We start from the raw sequence: 22146 nt of genomic DNA on the forward strand, positions 1-22146 counted from the left end.
GGAAGAGATCTGCGCGCCTGGGATGTGATTGTCATCCTGGGGCCGGCGCTCGAGAGTCTGAGAGAGAAGGAGAGACCAGGGAAGGGAGGGGGGAGAAGAGAGGGAGGTGGAGACCAGGGCTTCGGAGGAGAGGCGGGCACGAGGGAGGGGCGAGGGGAGAGCCAGCGAGCGGGAGAGGGAGCCGGGGAGGAAGAGGGAGAGGGCGAGGCGCGCCTGGCGGCCGGGTTGGCTGCGGCCGCCCAGAGGCTCCTGCCAGTCCAACCACCGAATACACCCCGGGAAGGAGGAGCTTCAGGCGCGCACAAGGCGTCAGAATCCTCAATTTCCAACTTAGCATCTTGGCAGGACCTTTGCGAAGCCAAAAGCAGAGCCCCCCAGTGCAAAGAGCGAGGGGGGAAAAGAGAAAGCTGTAAGGGAGGGGGGGGAGAATCCAGCCGGGGCGAGCAAGGCGCGCAGAGGAGCGGGCTCAGCAGTCGCTGGAGGCGCGCGGGAAGCCAGCGAGGAGGTGCTGCGAGCCGGAGCCCCAGGAGCCGGGGCCCGAGGAGCGGCGGCCCGGGCAGCCGGAGGCCAGGTGCCGGCCCGCTCGCCCTAGCAGGGCGCCGCCCGGCTCATTGGCGGCAGCGGCGCGGAGCGCCCCATGCCCGTGTGTGGCCATGTCCTACCCGCAGGGCTACTTGTACCAGCCGTCCGCCTCGCTAGCCCTTTACTCGTGTCCCGCTTACAGCACCAGCGTCATCTCGGGGCCCCGCACGGATGAGCTTGGCCGCTCGTCGTCGGGCTCCGCGTTCTCGCCCTACGCTGGCTCCACCGCCTTCACGGCGCCCTCGCCGGGCTACAACTCGCACCTCCAGTACGGCGCCGACCCAGCGGCGGCCGCCGCAGCCGCCTTCTCTTCGTACGTGGTGAGTGAGCGGGAGCCGCGGTGGGCGAGGGCAGCTGGGCCCGCGCGGGGCGGCGGGGGGCTGCGGGGAAACGGGCCTCAGCGCCGCCGCGGGCCGCCCCCGCCGAGCTGCAGGGCCCCTGCAAACTTGCGCGATCGTCTCGTTCTGCTTCGGCCGGGCCTCGGGCTCCGGAGTTGCTGGGAGAGGAGAATCGCGTCTTGCTCGGATCGCTGAGCTGGCGGAAAGTGTTCGGAGAGGAGAGGTCGCTGCGATTAAAGAGCAGCATTTGGTTCAAACGTGAGCTCCAGGCCGCCCTCCAATTTTTATCTTTTTTTTTAAGTTTTACAATTTTGGAAAACTAGTTAAAAAGAAATAGACCCCAAATCTGAGCAGAAGCATGCTGAATCTATGTAAATGTTTTTAACCTCGCCTTTAATTAGTGCTCCAAAATGTTGCAAATCCGTAATCCTATCTTTGCAATCCGATTTGGAGGTATTAAATTTCTGAAAAGTCGGCCGAGCTGCGGTGCATACGGGATTTTTCGGCCGGGTGTACTTTCTGGAAAAGCGCCTTGGCTTTGGTTTGGGGTAACAAATTTGCAGGGGTGCGAGTGCCGGGACAAGGCTTAGCTTTTCGTTTGTCTTTCTTTGGAGCGGGGGGAAATGTCTTCACTTCCATTCCTCGCCCACCTTGCGCCTTCTGTGCAGCCATCGGGACTTTGAGCGCAGAGTCGCCACCACTGCCCGGGCCTCTCTCTGGGTGGACGGCCTGGCCGCGGTGGCCGGATCTGCGCACCAGGATGAACATGCCGGGGGTGACTGGGGCCTACTGGGTACCACCGAAGCCAGGAGGGTTTCAAAGGCCCCGGAAGAACCAGACTCAGGAGTTGGCGCTCCCGCTGCGTTATGAGGAGGGGGAGGGGTTGCCCTTGGGTCTGAGCCCGCCAGCCCTACCACAGCGGAAGCCAGAGTTCGGGCCTCGCCGCTCTCAGACCGCGGGTCCCAGGGACAGTGTGCTTCGGGTCACCCCAGGTGGCAGTGGGGACCATGGCCCACTCTCACCTCCTTTTGCCTGTTCCCTGCAGGGCTCGCCCTACGACCATACACCAGGCATGGCAGGCTCCTTAGGGTACCACCCGTACGCGGCGCCCCTGGGCTCATACCCTTACGGGGACCCCGCTTACCGAAAGAACGCCACTCGAGACGCCACCGCTACACTCAAGGCCTGGCTCAACGAGCACCGCAAGAACCCCTACCCCACCAAGGGCGAGAAGATCATGCTGGCCATCATCACCAAGATGACCCTCACCCAGGTGTCCACCTGGTTCGCCAACGCGCGCCGGCGCCTCAAGAAGGAGAACAAGATGACCTGGACTCCCAGGAACCGCAGCGAGGACGAGGAGGAAGAGGAGAACATTGATCTGGAGAAGAACGATGAGGATGAGCCCCAGAAGCCTGAGGACAAGGGAGACCCCGAGGGCCCCGAAGCAGGTTGGTGTAAGCGGGAAAGGGTGTGTTGAGAGGGATTAAGATCGAAAGGGGGGGGGGTCTGAAGAGAGGACGCACAGGGCCTGGGGGTTGGGGCTGGGGTCTTTGCCTCTGCGGCCCGGGACATGGCCCCGCCGTGGCCTCTGCTGCTCTGATGGCCTGGGTTTCCCCTGCAGGAGGAGCGGAGCCGAAAGCGGCCTCGGGCTGTGAAAGGCTGCAGGGGCCGTCAACTCCCGCCGGCAAGGAGACCGAAGGAAGCCTCAGCGACTCGGATTTTAAGGAGCCGCCATCCGAGGGCCACCTGGATGGGCTGCCTGGGCCCCCCCGCGCCAGCGGGCCCTCCCCGGCGGGGCCAGCAGCGGCGCGGCTGGCCGAGGACCAGGGTCCTCACTACCCTTCGGGTGCGCCGGCTCCGGGCCCTCACCCAGCCACGGGAGAGCTGCCCCCCGGCCCCGGCGGGCCCTCGGTCATACACTCGCCGCCACCGCCGCCGCCACAGGCGGTGCTCGCCAAGCCCAAACTATGGTCTCTGGCAGAGATCGCCACATCCTCGGACAAGGTCAAGGACGGGGGCGGCGGGAGCGAGGGCTCTCCTTGCCCACCTTGCCCCGGGCCCGCAGCCGGGCAAGCCCTTGGCGGCAGCCGCGCCTCGCCGGCCCCTGCGCCATCGCGCTCGCCCTCGGCTCAGTGCCCCTTTCCAGGCGGGACGGTACTGTCCCGGCCTCTCTACTACACGGCGCCCTTCTATCCGGGCTACACGAACTATGGCTCCTTCGGACACCTTCACGGCCACCCGGGGCCCGGGGCGGGCCCCACAACCGGTCCGGGTTCGCATTTCAATGGATTAAACCAGACGGTGTTGAACCGAGCGGACGCTTTGGCTAAAGACCCGAAAATGCTGCGGAGCCAGTCCCAGCTAGACCTGTGCAAAGACTCTCCCTATGAATTGAAGAAAGGTATGTCCGACATTTAACGTGGGCTGCGTCGGTCCCGGACTTTCCTAATTTATTAAAAATCATGGCCTTGGCAGTTATTTTTCCATCAACAAGAGAGAAAAAACTACCCCTCCTATTAAAAAGTTTATAGTTCATGGAGATGGATGACATAAAAATGTAAACATCTCCACACACACACAAAAATGTCTTAACCAACTGAAAAGAAAAATTAAAAAGATTTGTATTAAATCTTATTCTGTATATTTAATGTAGCATTTTGTATTTAAATTGATAATTCAATATCTTTGAAGTAAATTATGAAATTAAGACACCTGTACAGGCATTTAATGTTTTTTTGTAATATAAGTATATACATTTGTGTTTCCCCCAAAACTGTTTCATAGTTTAAAAATACAAGTTTAATTTAATTTTTTACACCTATTGATTTTTCTGGGTCTGAGCTAAAGTATTATTACAGAAAGGAAACAGGTTATACTCGTAGATTTAAAAAGAAACTGCAGCCGCCTTTGTAAAATGCAAAATATTTAATTAAAAGAGATTTTAACATAACCAGAGCCACTCATTACTTTTTGGAAGCCTCAGTAAACTGCCCATCGCCTTGGACAAAAGGCGCAAACTGCAACTTTTTTTCCAACTGGGGAATGAAAGGTTCCATAAACCTCAGTGTGCCAGGGGTTGATAATTAGGCTGCAAGCCCTGGGGAAACATGGCCCTGCCCCAGTGCAGGTCTGGATCACTGGTGCAGGGCTGCTTCGGGGAGATCGGACCCTGGAGGAAGGAGAGAGACCCAAGTGTATGCCCAGAAGGGAGAAAAGATGGCCAAGTCAGTTAGAGACACGCACATCCGAGCTCCACCGCTTAACCTAATTACTTTCAATCAGTGTCGCGTTTTATGCAAAGCAATCAGCTGGTGAACTTTGCTAATGAGTTCGATTTTATGCCGGATTTAGCCCTTATTACTATTTCAAAGGTGCTGTGGGCTAACGCGGGCGGGAAGCGTTAGGGTGGGCCAAGGAGAAGGCTCTCCCAAGTCACTGTCCTCTCTACCCCTTCAAAATTGAGCATTGAGCTCTTCGTTGAATTTGATTAGAGGAGTAAATGTTGTATCCGCGACGGTGTGGATAGTAGGCGGCCCAGTAAAACCCCGCGCAGCCGCGGGTCTGGGGCCGCGGGACCGGCGAGGGGACGGTTCCCCCCTTTCACAGGTAGGTGTCACACTTGTCCTGAATTTCAGGCCTGCACTTTGCAGAGTCGGAGACTGGAGTGAGCGGGCGGAAGTGGGGGAGGGAGCGCCATTGGGGCTTGAGGGAAGGAAGGGGGAGCCCCGAACGGACCCGGAGAGCCCCCACTTAAGACAAGTCGCCTTCAAAAGTTCGAGGAAATTGGCCTAGATAATGAGGCCTCTGTGCACTGCGTCAGGCTTGTCGTCGCTATAGCACTTTTACATCTCAGATTCAAGAGCTCGAAGGGCTACAAGTGTTTTTTGAGGGTTTATAGTCTCATTTTAATCCCGCATATTTCATCTCAAAGTGAAAGGTCAGAACGCGTCTCAGTCCCCAGCGAGAAGGAGATACTGCCCTGCGTCCTAACCCAGCCCACGCTTTCGGTGCGCGCGTCTCCATTTTGCGCAGTAAAGGTGGAACCTCGGACGTGTTTTACTTCGTGGGAAATTTTCGGTGGTCGGGGGAGGGGAGGGTTGACTGAAAAAGCATTCTCCAGTGAGGGGAATTAATTTGCTCTATTAAACTCAAGCCTGAATATAGAGAGAATGTGTTTGCACATAACGCCGGTTTAATTAGGCTAAATCAAAATGCATTTATTTGCATTTCTACTCAAGATTGCTTTAACCTTAGTTGCTTTTATAAACACTCCCCCAACTTTCATTGGAGTTTTGATTTTTGCTATTTTTTTTAAGCTGAAATAGGGCTCCTGTAGCTTATTCGAATTTAAAGGAGTTTGAAAGCCTTGTCCAGATGTGTTCCCTCCCCACCCCCCTTACCCCCAACAGCAGTCGACTTCAGAGTTTAAACTAGTGAGAAAATTCACACAGGGAAAACTGTTTCAAAGCTGAAAGTGTGAATGATGAAATATGCATGAGACGATCGTATTTTATTTTGTCCTTTTAATTATAAATGATTTTTTTTTTAACAATTGAATCCCAGCGACGACTTGCCCTACCCCCTCGGGCCCCTGCCCATTCAGCCCCACCCCCGACAGCCTGGTTCACAATCAGCCCCCCCCCCCCCCCCGTTGAATATGCAGCCCCAGGAGTCACCCTGTCTTCTAAAAAAGTCAGAAGAATAGGCCAGTCCTCAACTCTTAAGAGAGAGTTTAAGGACGCCATCAACTCTGCGGGGTTTTGGAAGCGCTGGCCCTAAACCCTACCCAAAGATTTTAAAGAGAAAATTACAGGCCTCCTGTGTTCCCGGGAATATGTAAATAGCGCAACATGGGCCTCTGCAGTCTGGTTGCCGAGACTCGGGGGTGGGAGGCGAACGCCTGCGGGGCTGCCTGGGAACAGGAACGCGCACCCGGGAGCCTGAAGCATTTCTCTCCAATGGGGAGGCTGCGCAAGGAGCCTCCCGGCTGGGGAGCAAAACCTCCAGGGGCTGGATGGCTGGTGCTCTATTCGCGGCCTCTACTCGCATCCCTCCTGCCCTTGGTCTCTGCAGGGTCTACAGTTTTCTTTGCGTACTTCGTCTTCATTTTAAGTTTAAGGTTTTCTCCTTTGCAGAGCTGGGTTTTCAGTGGCTAGTGGTTTCTCTGGTGTCTGGAGTCTTTCCAGTTTGGGGCGGCCTGCTGGGTAGATCGAGGTTCGGGCATTTAGGAAATGTCTCCGGCGTTTAATCCCAGGAGTAGCTGCATGCCTGTACCTCCCACGTCTCCTCTAGTCGAGCCTCCAATTGGTCGCGTCTTGGGCAGTGTCAAAGGCGATGCGCCTTGGAGGAGCTGCAGGAAAAGTTCCGGCGAGTACCAGGATCGGGGGTTTGTTCGCCAGCTCAGACTGGGGCACGGAAGTGGGGCGAGGTAGCACCTAAGATACCTCCGTTCCGTGGCCGCGCGGGCATTTGCCACCTGCGCTCGGCTGCACTGTCACCAGCCCCCTAGGAAAGCCTAGGTTGGCACTTAGGAACTAGGAGACGCTGAATCCCTGGCAGTAGAAGCCTCGAGGTCACTGAGTGGGATCTATGCAGTCAGTCCCCCAAAGGCAGCGCCAAATGGGGAGTGGGCTGAGTTCCTTCCTTTACCCCATTGAGCAGAGAGGAATCCTTTCCTGGGACTTGGCGGTGAGGAGCGAACGGCCCAGTCAATCCCCGAGGGCGCGTATGAGGGCACCGAGAGGCTGCGGAAGGGGACCTTTCCTTCCCAATCTCCTCGGCTCAGAATGCCAAGGCCTGAAATGTTCCCTGGCCTGGGTGTGGGGCCTGCATCGAGGCCTCTTAGTTTGCAAAGCCCTCGGGGCCTCTCATTCCCAGGGATGTGCGCAGCTCTTGGAGCATGGAAGGTGTGTGTATGGGGGGGGGGGGGGCGTCGTCTTGCGTGCTGTTTCAAAACGGGCGGTGCCTCCCGGCTCACCTTTCTCCCCCCTGCAACTAGCTGCCAACTCGGCAGAGGCACAGAATAGCGCTCTGCAAAGCGCCCGAAGTGAAAGGAATGTGATTGCGCTCTCAAGAGTGAGCCGGACGTGGATGCAGTTTAAGAAGGGCGCCGCCTACTGGTCTCCCAGCGCCACGCGGTACGCAGAGAGGCGGAGCTAGGCGACACCAGCCTGTGCCCCTACCCACAGCTGTACCTTAGCTCTGGACCCCAAGCGGGTCAAACTTTAACTGCTCCACCACCCAACTCGCTGTGGCCCGGGATCCAGGACCCACTTAGCACTGGGGATTTGGAGCAGCGCCTGCGACCAGAACTGTTTTAATTCTACGTATTCCCGCCACGGCTTGGGCTCAGTCTGGAAAACCAGGCGGCAGGCTGCTGAGAAGCATGCCCACGGCTGAAATAGCCTGCGGGTGGGGGCCGCGGCTGTGCGCATCCTCGGTAGTGCCCAGGTGCTCCCGCACCGCTTCAGGTCCCTGCACTTGCGTTTCTGTCGGCCAGGGCTCTAGACCCCACGCGGTTTTGTTTAATTTGCGGTTCGGCATATCTGGGGTCTACCATGCAACCTTACCCTAAAGGCCTTTTCTGTCTTTTGGCCTGTGGGTAGGAAAAGAAAAAAACAAAACAAAAACAAAACAGATATAACTGCCCTCCAGTGCTTCAAACCCCCCCTATATTGAAAGGACTTTAACGAGGTCGACGTGCAAGGCAGGAGGTGCTCACTGGGCATCCCTCTTCACCCCTCTAAAAGTGGTAAGGGGTAGTGTCAACTGGCCTCCCCCTGGTGCAGGTATATTGGGGAAACGAGGGCGCGCCCTCGGTGTGGCTCTTGGCATTCCTCAACCCACGGCCATCGAACAGCAGGAAAATCGGGCCTGACTAGCACCTTGCAGCCCGCCCGCCCCCCGAACTGGCTAAAGTTGCGGGACTGTCCCTAGACCCACCCTGCGGGTCTCTCCTTGTGAGCAGGCTAGACCTGGTCTCCTTTTCGTTTGCGCGCCACTTGCGACTTGGGTCCTGGGCACAGGGCGTGGCCCAGGTTGTGGACTAACAGGCGATTTGCCTAAGGGGCCGTGCTGCAGGTCTGGCTGCACCCCTTGCTCTGCCCTGCCCCTGGGGCTCTCGGGGTCTCTGGCCTCCTGTCGGCCGCAGGCCCCAGCCCTGGATCCTCAAGACCGCCGGCCGGGCCGCGCTAGTTTCCAGCGCCCGGAGGCGCCCGGCGGTCCCAGACGCCACTTTTCCCAGTGAAATCTGCTTTTATTTGCTCCGAGCAAACCCCGGGCTCTCAGCGCTCCTGCCTGATGGATGCAAATGTAAATGTGCACTTATTTAATTGGATCAGGCCCCAAGATAAAAGATAAACGGCTCCCCGTTTGCTAACTTATTTTCCGAGGCGTGCAGCGCCGCGTGGAGGAGAAGCTAATGAAGGCGCTGCGCGGCACTCGGTCGCGGCGGCGCGCAGGCCCGTTCGCCGGGCTGGAGCTGTGGCTTCTTGTCCATCTCCTTTGCATGGGCCCTGCCGCCGAATGGGGTCCCCGTGGGACCTTCTGTGCATCAGGACAGGAAAGGGAGAAGGCGCGGCCTCGGCTTCGTGCTGGCAAACGCCTCTCGCCTCGCCGCAGCGTTCTCGGGCTTGTTTTCCTCTCCTTTCGTATCCAACCTCCGCACGCAGGGGTCCACCCGGCCAGGCCCAGTCCTAGAAGACCCCAGGCATCGTCTGTCATTCCAGGTGGCGTTTTGAGAGAGAAAGACGCGAGGGCCACCAAAAAGACCAAGCGTGTACCCCATCCTAGCCACCAGGGGCCCATAAAGCTGCCCATTAGACGCAAGGACCCCTTTCTCCGTTCCCAGACGGCGCTCCTTTGGAGCCTGGGATTTCTTTCAGAATCGGCAGGAAACCGTGGATGAGCTCCTACTCCCAATAATGTACGCATTCAATGCACACAGCCCTTCAGTCATTTCAAGGGGTCGCGGAACCCCGACATCCAGACATTAGGAGGAGAAAGGGCTACCTGTCGCTTTCCTCCCAGGGGCTGGAGTTCAGAACTTCAGCGCCAGAGCGTCCTCCTCTGCCACCTTCGAGTTCGTTCCCCAATTTTTGAGCCTCGTCCTTCTCCCCCTCCCCCCTCAATTTCTCTTCTGCCCAGAAGGGCTGGGAGGAGGCCGGTGTGGGTGAGGACAAGGCGCAAGACGGAGCAGCCACAGGCTGGGCACAGAGGAGCCAGGCAAAGGGGACACTCTCGGCAGAGACCCTGGCCTAGTAGCCCCTGGAGGCAAGGGGGGACAGGGCGGGGCCGGGGGAGGCCTGGGGGAGCAGGGCATCCGGCTGCGCCCCAACCCCAACGCGCTGATGGATCGGCTTGTCAGGAGAGCGCTGTGCGCGGAGCCCATCAGAAAGCACTTACCTCGCTAAACTGAAATTACTGTCTTTTCAGGGGCTAATTTGTGTAACTCCCATGGAGGGGCTTGGAGGGGGTTTGATGAGGCATAAAATGATGATTAATGAATTTATTGGCCGCTGCTCATCAAACAAGGGCTGGAGAGCTGTGGTTCGCACAGGCGGCCTGGCCAAGGCGCTCCACACAGCGGAGGTTTGCCCGCCCCCCGCCCCCACCCCACCCCACCCCCGACACCCAACACCCACGAGGGTTTTCCCTAGCGTCAGGCCAGGACCCTGGACCCTTTCGTTGACCTTAGCTGCTTTCTGCCGGCCGGCCTGGATGCGGGGCGCAGGTTTTAGTTGTGCCACCATCGCCCCCTGCGGGCTGGCCGCTCAGACCTGGGGAGAGGCAAGGGCTCCTATGGCTGCAGGCCCAGAGGGGGACAGTGGCCTCTTAGGCGGCCTCAGCCCCATAGAGAAGGGGACGCGAGTGTGTCCAGGGCACCTCGGGCAGTGTGAAGATGGAGACGTGGGCTGTCGTCCAGAGATGTGATGGCTTACTGGTTGGGTGCTTGGGCCTTGGTGCTTCAATCCTCCCTCTGCGACTTACTATGCTGTGTGTCTTGGATAGATCAAATAACCTCTCTGAACCTCAGTGGCTTCATCTGTAAAAACAGGGCCTGGTTTTGTGAGGGTTCTAGTGGATGGCATATAGTTGTTCAATAAAATTATTGGGGCCATGCTGTTTTAGGACTTCACTTCATTGGAGACACACTAGCTAAAGCCTGGGGGAAAGGACTGGGGCAGGGGAACAGGGGCTTTGGGGTCTGACTTGGAGAGGATCCTGCCAGCATGGCTGATGTTCCTTAGCACTGCCCTCCTCCTCCCCACCTCTTCTGGCCCCCGGCCCCCTCCCTGGGGCTTGGTGGGGGGACACCCGGGAGTCTGAAAGGCAGTGAGACAGAGGAGTGACCTGATCACAGCTGAACGTTGGGGAGCTGGCTGGACCTGACTTGGAGTAGAATTGAATTTCAGGTTAGTTTCCAGGACAGTTCAGAGGTCCTCCTACTTATTACCCACGTTTGGTCTGCAGGCTCCTATCTTTTGAGATCTGTCCACAAGGGCCTTTTAGCTACTTCCTCTGGTCAAGAACCTGCAGCCTTATGAACTCCTAAATTCAGCTGGGGTTCTTTACCTACCCTGCCTACCTCACCACCCCCCCACCCCCTCCCAACAGGCCCACCCAGATCTCCCGACAATCGTTCTACCTTTGACTCCCCAGCACACGCTGCCCTGTTGAAACAGAGCACAGGGAAAAGACCTTGGCATTGGCCTCTCCAGTGGAATGCTGTGAGGCTGGCCTCCATTTAGTGCAGTTCCACTTAAGCTGTTGTTCTCTTCCCCACCTCCAGCACACACTAACTGAGCACCTATAATATCCCAGATGTGTGGGTCTAGGTGCCCCTGATGCAGAGACGAAAAAAAACAAAGTCCCTGCCCTCCCGAAGCTTACCTTCTGGAGGAGAGACAGAAGGTAAACAAAGGAGTGTGACCAGGGCTTATGATTGTCCAGATGATGAGCGTTAGGAGGAAGATTAAGGAGGGCGAGGGCATGGAAGGGAGTGTGCTCGTTTTGTGGGGGCAGTCTGGAATGGGTCCCTCAGGAGGTAGCGTCTGATCAGAGACCCGAAAAAGTGAGGGACTAGGCCCTGAAGAATTCGGGGGTGGGGGAGAGTTCTGGGCAGAAGGAACAGCAAGTGCAGAGACTCTGAGATGGGAGCAGGTTGAGACAACAGCAAGGAGACCTTTGCGGGAGCTGGTGAGGCCAAGGCAAAGCCCGGCTCCGGTTATAGGTCCTGGTTGGCCCTGGCGAGATCTTTGGGTTTTATGATGAGAGACAGACAGGGAAGAAGAGAGGGAGGGTTTTGAGGGGAGTGGCAGGATCTAACGTATGGCTTAAAGTCAAGTGTGGGGCACTAAGGCAAGAGGAGGCTGATGGAGAATCCAAGGACAGGTAATTCTGCCTGGCACCGGGGAGGCAGCCCGAGAGGTGGGGAGAAGGTGTCGGATTTGATCTGTATTTTGAAGGTAGAGTCAACAGGCTTCGCTGATGGATGGGGTGTGCGGGAGGAGAGGAGGGCCATTCTGGATGCTCCCAAGGATTTGGGCCTGAGCATCCAGGGGCTGGGTGGGGGGTGGCATCTGCTAAGTTCTCAGGGTCCAGGGCAAACCCTAAATTACACATCCTCCCTCCTGACACCAGAGATCTCAGATCTCTCTGACCCCCATGTCTTTCTTTTTCTCTTTCTTTCTTCTCAGTGGGGAAACTGAGGTGCAGGAAGTGAAAATGACTTGCCCAAGCTTGCAGAGTGAAATTACAGGCAGAACCGAATGGGAAACCTAGGCCTCCTGACTCCTAGGCTTTCTCCCTCTGCCTCACCCAATCTAAGCTCTGTGGGATATCTCTATTTTCACAGAGGACTCCTGGAAACAAAATACCTTAACAGAGAGGAATGAATTTATAATGGTGCAGTCTCAGGCATCGTGACAGCCTGTCAAGGGAGATATTTTTAGGCTGGACTGAGAAACATCTCAGCCCTCCTGGGCCGCTGCTGCAGCGTGCTGCCTCCCCGGGACTCCGTGTGCGAAGTACAGATGAGGCAAGGCTAGGAAAGGGCCATCCCTCCCCAGACACTCAACAGCAAGGAGGAGCGTGTCGTTCCCTAAATAATTGCTCTCCAAAAAAAAAAGATTTGCTCATTTCTCCTTTTGCAAGCGATTCTCTGCCTGCCCACCAGGATCTCATATCACGCAAGCAAAAATTAATGTTCCTTTGCCCATCATGTTACAGAACAACTCTTATCAAGCAACGATTTGAGTTGGGGGCAAGTTCCTGAATGATGGCTCTTTCACGCATTTGTGAGTTCTTTTTCTTCTCTTTCTTCTTCTCCTTCTCCTTCTTCCTCTTCCTCCTCTTCCTCCTCTTCCTCCTCTTCCTCCTCTTCCTCTTCTTCTTCTTCTTCTTCTCCTTCTCATTAGTTTTACTATTAGTATTAGTATTCCCCACCCCCCCGCCACGTCTCAGCTTGACTATTTTCTTCTTCAATCCTCGTCTTGATTGCCTGTGTTGTCTATATGTCTCTGTAAAATTATCAGTGGCTTTATCCCCCAGGGAACCCACAGGCCCTTAGGAACAGCCTCTTGACATCTTTCAAGCAGAATGAGACATCTGTTCGCCCTCGGTCCCGAATACCTGCACAGTTTCAGGGTGCCGCCAACCCCTTCCCAGCTCCATGGTCTGACATCAGACTAAGCACACAGCTGTCATTTCTGAGACATTTTTTTTAAAGATCCAAACCCCCAGGGTTGTTTGTTTGTTTGTTTGTTTTGTTTGCCCTCTATTTGTAGCCAGCATCTAAATGCAAACCCTGTGGCTCTGTTTCCAAAGACTCATATGTGCAGATGTTCTTTGGTTGCCGAGGACCGGTGTTCCTGGATGACCTAAAAGAGTGGATCTGTGGCTACTTAGAGAAAAGGGCTCATTTGGAATAAACACCACTTCTTTGCTCTCATGGAGAGTGTGGTAGAAGAAACCGTCAGCCTGGTTTATTTTGGTTGGTGTTGTTTTTCTGCCCAGATTTTTTTTTTTTTCCGTTCTTCCTAGAACATGTAGGAATGGCTGAGAAGGCTCTGTAGACCTGGAGACTCATTGCCCCTCAAAATTTACCCATCCAAACCCCATCCTCCAGATACCTGTCTTAGCCTCTGACTGTTGACACTCCCATTTACAGAATAATGTCCTTCAAAGTTTGTCATCATTTACATATTTTGACAGGAACATTGACACCACAGCTGTAACTGAGAAACGAGTATCACTTGCCATCAGCAGAAGACAAATACAAAAACCAAATGAATTAGATGAAGTTCTTGGCCCCCTGAGGTTCGAAAGTGGCCGGCACCCCTCAGCCTTTCTGGTTGTTTCTAGAGGTTTCCCCAGTCCCATTCCTTCTGCTTTGCAGGCTGCCCTCAAAGCTCTGGGGGCCACATGAGCATCCCTTCACCTCCCCCCACCAACTCTAAAATCAATCATGTCTTGCCAGAGATATGATGGCCACACTTTGGAAAAACAATAACTGCTCATTTTCCCTATAAGGAAACTGAGGCCCTGAAAGGTAAAGCAACTTGTTGGAGCTCACATAGCTGGTTGGTGACAAAGCCAGGGAAGGCTACCTCCCTGTCCCCACTCTGCTCCCTGCACTGCCCCTCTTAATACTCCTTTGTATGCTAATCCCCATCATAGGGGTGTGCTTCTGGGGAAGTAGGAGCATGGTACAAAACTGCTAAGCTGGTGTCCCTTCCATCCCACTGGGTCTACAAGGTCCCCATTCCCTTTTCATGTGTGTATGTCACTCTTGGGGTGAGGAGAGGTATAAGAGACCAAGACCCACAACCCAGTACACTCTTTGACACCATGAAGGACTCTGGCCCTTCTCTTCTCCTCTGCAGGGGAAGCAAAGGGGGCTGGGGTCCCAGCTCTGAACAAAGTTGGAAGGAAAGGGTTGGCGGGCTTGAGGGGGGATGCCATGTCCCTCCACAGTCAGTCCCTCAGGCCCTCTCTTCAGTTGCTCACAAGTGGGAGGTTCCTGTCCTATGCTCCTCCCGTCCTGGCTCCTCCTGAAGCCACTCACTGTGACATAGGGCAACTTTCTTTAGTGCTAATAAATGGGGGGCTTCTGGGTTTCTAGCGCTAATGTTACTCAAAGTCAAGACCCCACCCCCGTGCCCCTCTCCCCACTCTCTCCTCCCGGGATAAGGACCTTCAGCATCACTTATCAGGCAGGACCTCCCCCACCTGCCACGGCATCCAGCCCCAGCCCTCACCCCTGCCCCAGGCCACACCTCCAACCACCTGAAGTATGTCTCCAGCCGGCAGGGCCACAGGCACATGAAACTCAAAAAGTCCCAAACTGAAGTCACCTCCCTCCACAATTCCTACTCTCACCTCGCCTTCCTTCACGCAGTGACCGCCACCCGTGAAGGACTTTAGACACATGCCCACTGGGCTCCCCCTGCCCCCATGCCTCACAGGCCTTCGCTCCCCAAGTCCCACAGATCCTTCTGAGAGGTCGCGCTGCACCGCCTTCCCTCTGCTGCTCTCACCGGAGCCTTGTCACCTGCTGTAGGGACCGCAGCTTATTCCGCTGATTGGCTCCCTGCCCCCGTCATCCTCATGGCACTAGGCACTAACGTAAGGTCCAAAGCCTGGGGGTCCTGCATCTTCCGTGCATGTTGGTGGGAATGAAAGCAAACGAATGGACCCCACAGCAATGTACCTGTTCGTATTTTCCCATAGAAATAGGAATTCTGAAACAGCTCTGGGGCCACACAGACAGAAGTTCAAATCCTGACTGCACTCTGTGGTCTTGAGTGTATTAGTGAGACATTAAGTGACCGAGGAATCTAGGCAGAGAGGCCCAGGACGTGTGGAGGCTCTGAGAAGGTGAGCTTAGGTGCCACACTACCTGCGCTCCACCCCTATCTGTGCCAGGTGCCTGCTGTGCAACCCTGGACAAGTTCCTCAGCCTCTCTGAAATTCGATGTCCTTACCTATAAAACAGGAACAATAACAGTACCTACCTCAGAGAGTGCGGATTAAATCAGGTAACATAAGCAAAGCCCACGAAAGCACATGGTTAACTCTCTATTACTTAACCATTATTACCCAATAATCGTGGTTTCATCTGAATTGAAAATGACTCTATCTGAGAATTTCTAAAATTGTGCAGTGTGTTTTTCCCTGGTTCTTAACTACTTTACACCTTTTTGCTGACCAGCAATGGTTAAGATGTCTAGAGTTCTAGAGTTAAAAAAAAAAAAAAGCTTATTTTAAGACTCACTCCTTGGAACATTATTTGATTACTTAAACTTTCTGCTGACTCATCTGTTCCTTGGTAACGGAGTCTTTCTTTACCAATAACTTTAATTACATCAATCACTCATTTCAAAACCTGCTGAATAATGAAAACTCCTAAGGGTGACACCATGGACCTCTGTCACGCAAGCGGGGACTTGTGGAGGGAGAACAGGTTTTTCTTCCCTTTTCTTTATTTTCAGCTATGAGTACTTCGAACAGGGGAAAATATGCTTAGCTTTCACGCTTTACTATCTGTTCATCTATCGCGCGATCAACTTATAATCAGCAGTCTCCATAGCAGGAGGAGGGACAATTCATAACTGCCTGAATTGAATGGAAAGAAATTTGTTTCATCTGATATTTCTGAGTCATAGAAGGCTCATGTCTCCGCCTTGGGGATAAGATAATGAGGTTTGAGGATCCCAGCACCGAGTCCTTTGCTAAAAGCTGCTAATATGTTACCTAAATGCTTTGTGGTCAGTAGCCACAGCTACCCTGTTGAGCTCCGAGTACATGCCATTTGTAGCACTAAGGCTTTTACATACATGATCTCGGCAGAGCCTCCTCAAAGCTATGAAGCAGGCGCTGTTATTATTCCCATTTTACAGATGGAGAAAGCAAGGTGCCAAAAGGTTTACTTCTGTAAGAAGATGTCAAGGAGAGCTATGAACCTAGGAATGTCTGACTTTCCTTTTCTGGGCCTAGATGGAGCCCAGAAGGAATTGCTGGCTGCTTCTTGCTGCTTAAGGCATGAGCTGTTTTTCTCGCCATTCGTGGCTCAGTTCTACTGTGAACAGACTAAACTGCCAGCTATTTTCTGAGCTTGAAATGTTATCTGATGCTCCGGGGGGGACAGGGATCCTCCATCTGCTTGGAGGAGTAGGATGCAGGGTGCGGTGGGTGCATTTCATTAAACCTTGCCCCAGCGTGCATGCTGCTCCTTCCTCGCCCCCACCCCCACCCCAGGTCCTTGTCTGTTCCCTTTTAAACTGGGCCACCATTGGCCTCCTAATAGGTCTTTCTGTCTCCAGGCTCTCCCTGCATCTTTCTGCTCACATACTTTTACCTTGTGAGCCAGGAGGCCGTGGCCAGGGGAGGCATGGGAGGTGAGAGAGCAGGAGAATGACAAAATCAAAGCCGCACTTCAAAGAGATTCCAGTCCCAATTCCTCTCGATGGCATTCGAAGCCCCTCCAGCGTCTGACCGCACTGTCCCATGCAACCCCGGCTCCCAAGCCCTCTTCCCGCACTGGCGGCTCTGCCTCCCAGCCACCTGGCCCAGCCGCCTGTCTGAATCCACTCACGCTTCTGAGATTGAGCCCAAGTGCTTCTAGAGGCTTCTAGGGCTTTCTCCGTGGCTCTTGCTCACCCTGCTCCCTCTCCATGGTGGTGGTGGTGGGGGCTGCTGCCGAGGAAGAGACAGGGGAGTGCCTAGGCCCCGGGGTCAGGGAAAGCTGGGCTTGCACCACACCTCGGCCACGTACCAGCTGTGCCACTTCAGCTAAGTGGCTTCACCTCTCGGAGCCTCGGTTTCACCACTGTACAGCAACGACGGTAATAGCCGTGTCCTGGGAGCATGTCTGTGGGGTGCTTTAGGAGTCATTCATTCTAGCACCCCCTACGCAGCCAGTGACATTTTCAGTGATTATGTATAGGACCAGGACCAAGATGATTCCAAAAAGCACACATTTCTGAGCGCGGCGACCCGGCCTCTCATCTTTGCATGAGCGGTTCCAAAATCACTGAGGTCTGATTCTGGACTCTCGTGGTCTATTTGTCTTAAGCTAGAACCGTACCGTTCATCTTACTCTGGCTTTGCAGTGTGTCTCCACGCCTGGGAGGGCAGCCCTTAGTTATTGCTTCTGTGTATCGAAACTAATTGCCCGGGCGTTTATTCTCCCCCACAAAGTTTTGATGAGCTCATGAAGTGTTTAAATCATTTATATCTGTAGGCTTGACAAAGAGTATAAACTATGTCTCAACAATACGCCAGCCACAGAGTCTGAGCTTCCGGGTAAAGGCTCCGAGGACACAGATTGAGAAAGTAGTGAATGCACAGCAGAGTTCTATCGGGATCTGTGTGGAGAACCCTGGAAGTCAGTGCGGAGGCGAACCCAGGGACTTGGGCGTCTTACCTTGGGTGGAAGGGAGGAGCAACGGCCCGTCTGGCTCTGAGGCAGGAACCAGAGAGATGCACTCACCTGCGTCTGGTGTTCTTTGTAGGGTGTAGAGCCGGCTGCGTGAGGACTTAGGGCTCCCATGTATCCACACCTGACGAGGGGGGCTTCTTCGCTTTGACCAGGACTTCCTTCATAGCCCCAGCCCAGTCCTGATCCTGACTCTTCCCTATTGAATGACAAGTACAGGAATTCAGAGTGCATTGTGGTTAAGTGCAGGCTCAGGAACTAAGCTCTCTGGGGTCCTGCCCCACCCCACCCCCCCTTAGCAAATGACACCACCCTCTAGAAACCTGAGACTCCATCTCAGCCCTTCCCATCCTCTCCAAATTGTCACCTCCCATGACCAAATCTGGATGAGATCTAGTGGGTCCCACTTCCTCAGTCCCCACTTCCCTTCAGTCCTCCTGCCATTGCTGTAACCCAGGCCTCTGTCCTCTCCGCTCCCCAGTGACTTCCAGTGCCAGTCCTGCTCCCTGCGGTTAGCTTATGTTCCCCGCGGAAGGCAGAGTGCATTCTCATCCTCGAAATACCGAATGGCCCATGGCTGCCTTCATACAGGACCCAAACTCCAAAGTGCAACGTTCCTTCAAACTTTACGCTCTAAAGCAGGAAAACTGTGCCATTTCTGTGCATTATTTTGCCTCTGGGCTTTTGCGCCTGGAGTTCCCCCTGCCTAGCGTGCCCAGACTTTTCGCTCTCTCCATCCACCTTCCTACAGTCAATGCCTCCACAGTCGAAGGCCTGTGCTTGGAGCTCCCCCTTCCCTCAGTGCTCTGCCCCCTCTGTGCTAAAGGCGTGAGGGAAGGGATAAGCAAAACCAACCAGCTGTGTGACCTCGGGTACGTTATTCACCTCTGAGGTTTAGTTTCCACTTGTAAAATGGGACACAACCAAGGTGAGAGGAGTGCATTCCAGTGGACATTTTAAAAGTCAGTGTATGATTCAGTGTCTCATGGGACTGTTGTGAGGATCGAAGGAGATCATTGTAGGCATCTTTTATTGACCATCGGAGGAATAAACAAAGGCATAAGGCCTAGTCCTAGTCCTAAGGAACTTTCCAGGAGATAAGATTCATACCACCATGGCTGAGAGCTCTTCGAGAGCCATTGCCTTCCTTCTTTTTTCATGAAGGAACCCCGGCTTTGTTTGGGATGGCAATGTGCCCAGCTTTAGGAGATGAACCATTTCTGTCTAGGCCAGTTGAGGGACTCCCATTCCCCTGATGCTCACTTTCCGAGCATCACTTGCAGCTAGGTAGTCATGTGACCAGCTCTGGCCAATGGCACCTGAGGAGGCCTCTCCTCCTCTCTGAATCTCAAGCTATACTTTTGTAAAATGAGGGGGTGGAATCAAAGAACAGGGATGTGTAATTCCTTCCTCTCCCACTTTTTAAAAGTGGGGGGTCTCAAGTTTAGTGTTTAGTTTCAAAGAAATATTACATGGAACCCTAATATACAAAACAAAACACGATTGCTCTAATTGAAAGAGAGGAGAGTGCAGGAACCCTCTTTGAACCTTTGCAGGCAGCTCCTGAAGCGCATCTACAAAACAGCACGTGGAAAACCACTGGGTTGGAGTCTCTTTATATCCTATAGTGGGCATCTGTGAATTTATTTGTGCATATTTTTGAACACTTATTCTTGTCCAGCATGCTTCATTTTTCTCGGGAACTATCTCTCCCTTCATTTGGGTCCCAAAGCTTTGGACATTAATTCAATTCTGATTATAGGGCAGGGCATATTATTTAGTCCTGACCAACAGTCTGTCTCCCTGGACACAGTGATTGATTCAGGGATATTCACATGACCCAGGTTGGTTAAGTGAGATTGAGATCTAAGATGTTATTAAAACTGAAGAGAGATAAAGGCCTTCTTTTCCCATTGAACTTGAACTTTGGGACTCTGAAACCTGAGTACAAAGTCTACATGGAAGGGAACAGAGCTGAGAGATGGAAAGAGACCAGACCTTAGAGACTTTGAGCCCTTGGATTAAGCTTTGCCTGACCACAGACAGAGCTACCACGGGATTTTGGGTTTTGTGAGGCAGTAAATTCCCTTTGGTTTAAGTAGTTTGAATTTTACCTTCCATTTTTGCAACCCAAAGAGCCCTGATTAGTACAGATTCTTTCCAGACCCAGAATCCTGGGATCTTCCAAGGGGTAGATCGGGAGGCTGTTCACAGACTTTCCAGTTGCTCCCCTCCTGGGCAGGTGGTAGGATTATATTGTACTTCCCACTCGCTGTAAGTGAGGCAGGGCATATGGCTTTCTCTGACAATGCAAAGTGAGTAGAAGTGATACATGTCACTTCCAGGTGGCCCCTTTAAGAGTCAGTGCATGATTCACCACTCTCTCTTTCCCTCCCATAACAATGTTCCAGACGGTGGAGGCGGAGGTTCCATCAGCCTAGGTCCCCGACTGAGGACAACGTGGAGCCGAGACCCCTGCTGACCCTCTCTGGATCTGCACCGTGAGCAAGAAATAAACCTTTGTCGTTTTAAGCCATTGAGATTTTGGGTCCTTTGTTATAACAGCATACCTTAGCCTATCCTGAATCATTTACTCAGAATTATTCCCCTTTTCCTCTTCCCAGTCTTCCTCCTCCCCCTCCTCCTTTTTCTCCTCCAAGTGGACACGGGCAGAAATACCCCCCCCCCGCCCCCTACAAAGCCATGCCCCTGGCATGACCACCAGTGCCAATCAATTCCACCTGTCAGTTGGTCATCCCCCCCAGCACTGGCTTCAGCAGACCGGCTTCCTAATCATATTGCTGGACTCACAGGGCTCTGAGTTCTGGAATAAACCCTTCTCCAGGAATTCCCTTTCATTATCTTAGGAAAATTAACAAGATCCCAGAGGATAGGCTATGGTATTCGTAACATAGGGCTTTTCCAAGAAAAAAAAAAAATTTTTTTTTGACCATTAAAAAATGTCACATTGGCCTTCAGTGTAATAAGCAATTTCTAGAGCTGATCAGTTAATTAGGCCAATGCTCAAGATTCTGCCACTGGGGTGGAGGCCTGGCAAGGACTAAGTTCTTTGGAAAGCAGAAAAGCAGAAATAAAACATTCCTGAAGCTTTTTTTCGCCGTCAGTAACACCTAGGACGCTTGAAGAGCTCTGGTGTCTCCAACCTGCCTGCTGACACGGCCGTGACAATAGGCACACGGCAGGCCTTATGGGAGTGGTGGGGACCACAGGGGACTTCAGAGTGACACCTCACCTACAGTCACTCTTGCTGATCATCTCCAAACAGGAATGCAGGCCCTGAGTTGCTTGTTCCTCCAATTTTTTTTCAGGAAATGTTCAAATTCATAGAATTGTCACCAGCGTGACACTTCCCCTTAAATATTGTCACGCCCAACCTGAGCAGCCCCAGACAGCATGTTTGATAGCATATAATGGGGTCACCCTTATTATCTCTTTGACCTCCACATCATCTCCATTTCACAGAAGAGGAAACCAAGGCTCAGAAATGTGAAGGGCCTCACCCAATGGGACAGTCACACCCTGAAACTCAAATCCATATCCTCGGACTCTGACTCTACTGCTTTCTCTTCGTCCTGTATCTCAGCTGTCGTGTGACCGCTCAAGTGTGTGGCAGAGACGTTAACTGTCCACCCCAGATTCCTGCTTCCACTTCTGTAGGATAGGTTTTTCTGTGGGAAGCAGCTGCCAGGACTACATTTCCCAGCCTCCTCTCTAGGTGAGGTCATGTGGCTCGTTCTTGCCAATGGAATCTGATAGGAAGTGATGTGCGTTATCTCCAGGTACCAGCAGTTAAGAAATGATGTGCATTCCCTACCCTCTCTTTCTCCTTCCACCATTTGTTGTAACCTTGACAACCACTGTGGAAGATAAAAGGACCACAAGGCAATAATAAATCGGGGTTTCTGACTCATCATTTGGAGGAAATTCACCTCCAATCAGGAGCATTTAGTTCAGACTTGACATCAGGGAGAAAACAGATTTCCATTGCAATGTGAGCCATCATACATTTTTGGTTTTGTTACAGCAACTAGCATTACCTTAGTCATAGAAATATGGGTGGATTTTTAAAAGATCTTTCCTGCTCCCCCCTTTCTATTTCAGTGGGAGGAGTTCATAATGGACAGGGTCCTCTAGCTGAATTCAGTGGGGCTTTGGTGAGAAAATGAGTCATATTAAGTTTGGTTTCTGCGGATGGGGGCTGACCGGCCCTGAACGTCCCTGCATCTTGTTCCCCCACCCCACCCCCACCCCACCCCAAAGCTGGCTTTGAAGAGGGACTTATTCATATTTCAGGTGCAGGTGAACTTATCATTATCGAGTCCTCCTGGAAAAAGACAAAAGACAAAACAAGCATTGGGCCTGCCTGGGCCACACACCCTCAACCAAGATAGGAGTCAACATGTTTGGGAACATCAAAGAGAGAGCGATATCTTACACATAAAGAGATTAACATGTACAAAGGTTTACCCCTCGGCCTGTTCCCAGGAATCCAGCAGACAGAGCCAGAAGGGACAATTAACATCACCCATCTGCAACGGGGTCTTCTGGCAACTCGTATGTAGCTTTCTGCTAGATTCGGGATGGAGGAGGCAACGTCTGGTCTTGTATTTGGACGAGAATCCTCCACACACGCATGGGGGATGTGGAAAGGCTCTGGGAAATGAGAGCATGGGTACCAGGTCCTGGGGGAGAACTCTGCCCCCACAAACACCAAGCCACAAGCCTTTCCCTGAGAGGGGGGGGGGGGACAGAGAAGTGGGGAGA

The 22146-nt window shown here is 53.3% G+C and overlaps 1 protein-coding gene across 1 annotated transcript; it reads left to right on the forward strand.

Moving 5' to 3' along the window:
• The first annotated feature begins 197 nt into the window (after positions 1-197).
• On the forward strand, positions 198-19893 carry IRX5 (iroquois homeobox 5). The gene is made up of 4 exons (XM_090260402.1): positions 198-902; positions 1966-2371; positions 2545-3324; positions 19773-19893. The coding sequence occupies exons 1-4, from the start codon at positions 654-656 to the stop codon at positions 19841-19843; spliced, it is 1506 nt and encodes a 501-aa protein (XP_090116528.1). The 5' UTR covers positions 198-653; the 3' UTR covers positions 19844-19893.
• The last annotated feature ends 2253 nt before the right edge of the window (positions 19894-22146 follow it).

This window comes from Furipterus horrens, unplaced genomic scaffold, assembly GCF_987537825.1.
Source record: "Furipterus horrens unplaced genomic scaffold, mFurHor1.1.pri manual_scaffold_13, whole genome shotgun sequence".
NCBI classification, from domain to species: Eukaryota; Metazoa; Chordata; class Mammalia; order Chiroptera; family Furipteridae; genus Furipterus; species Furipterus horrens.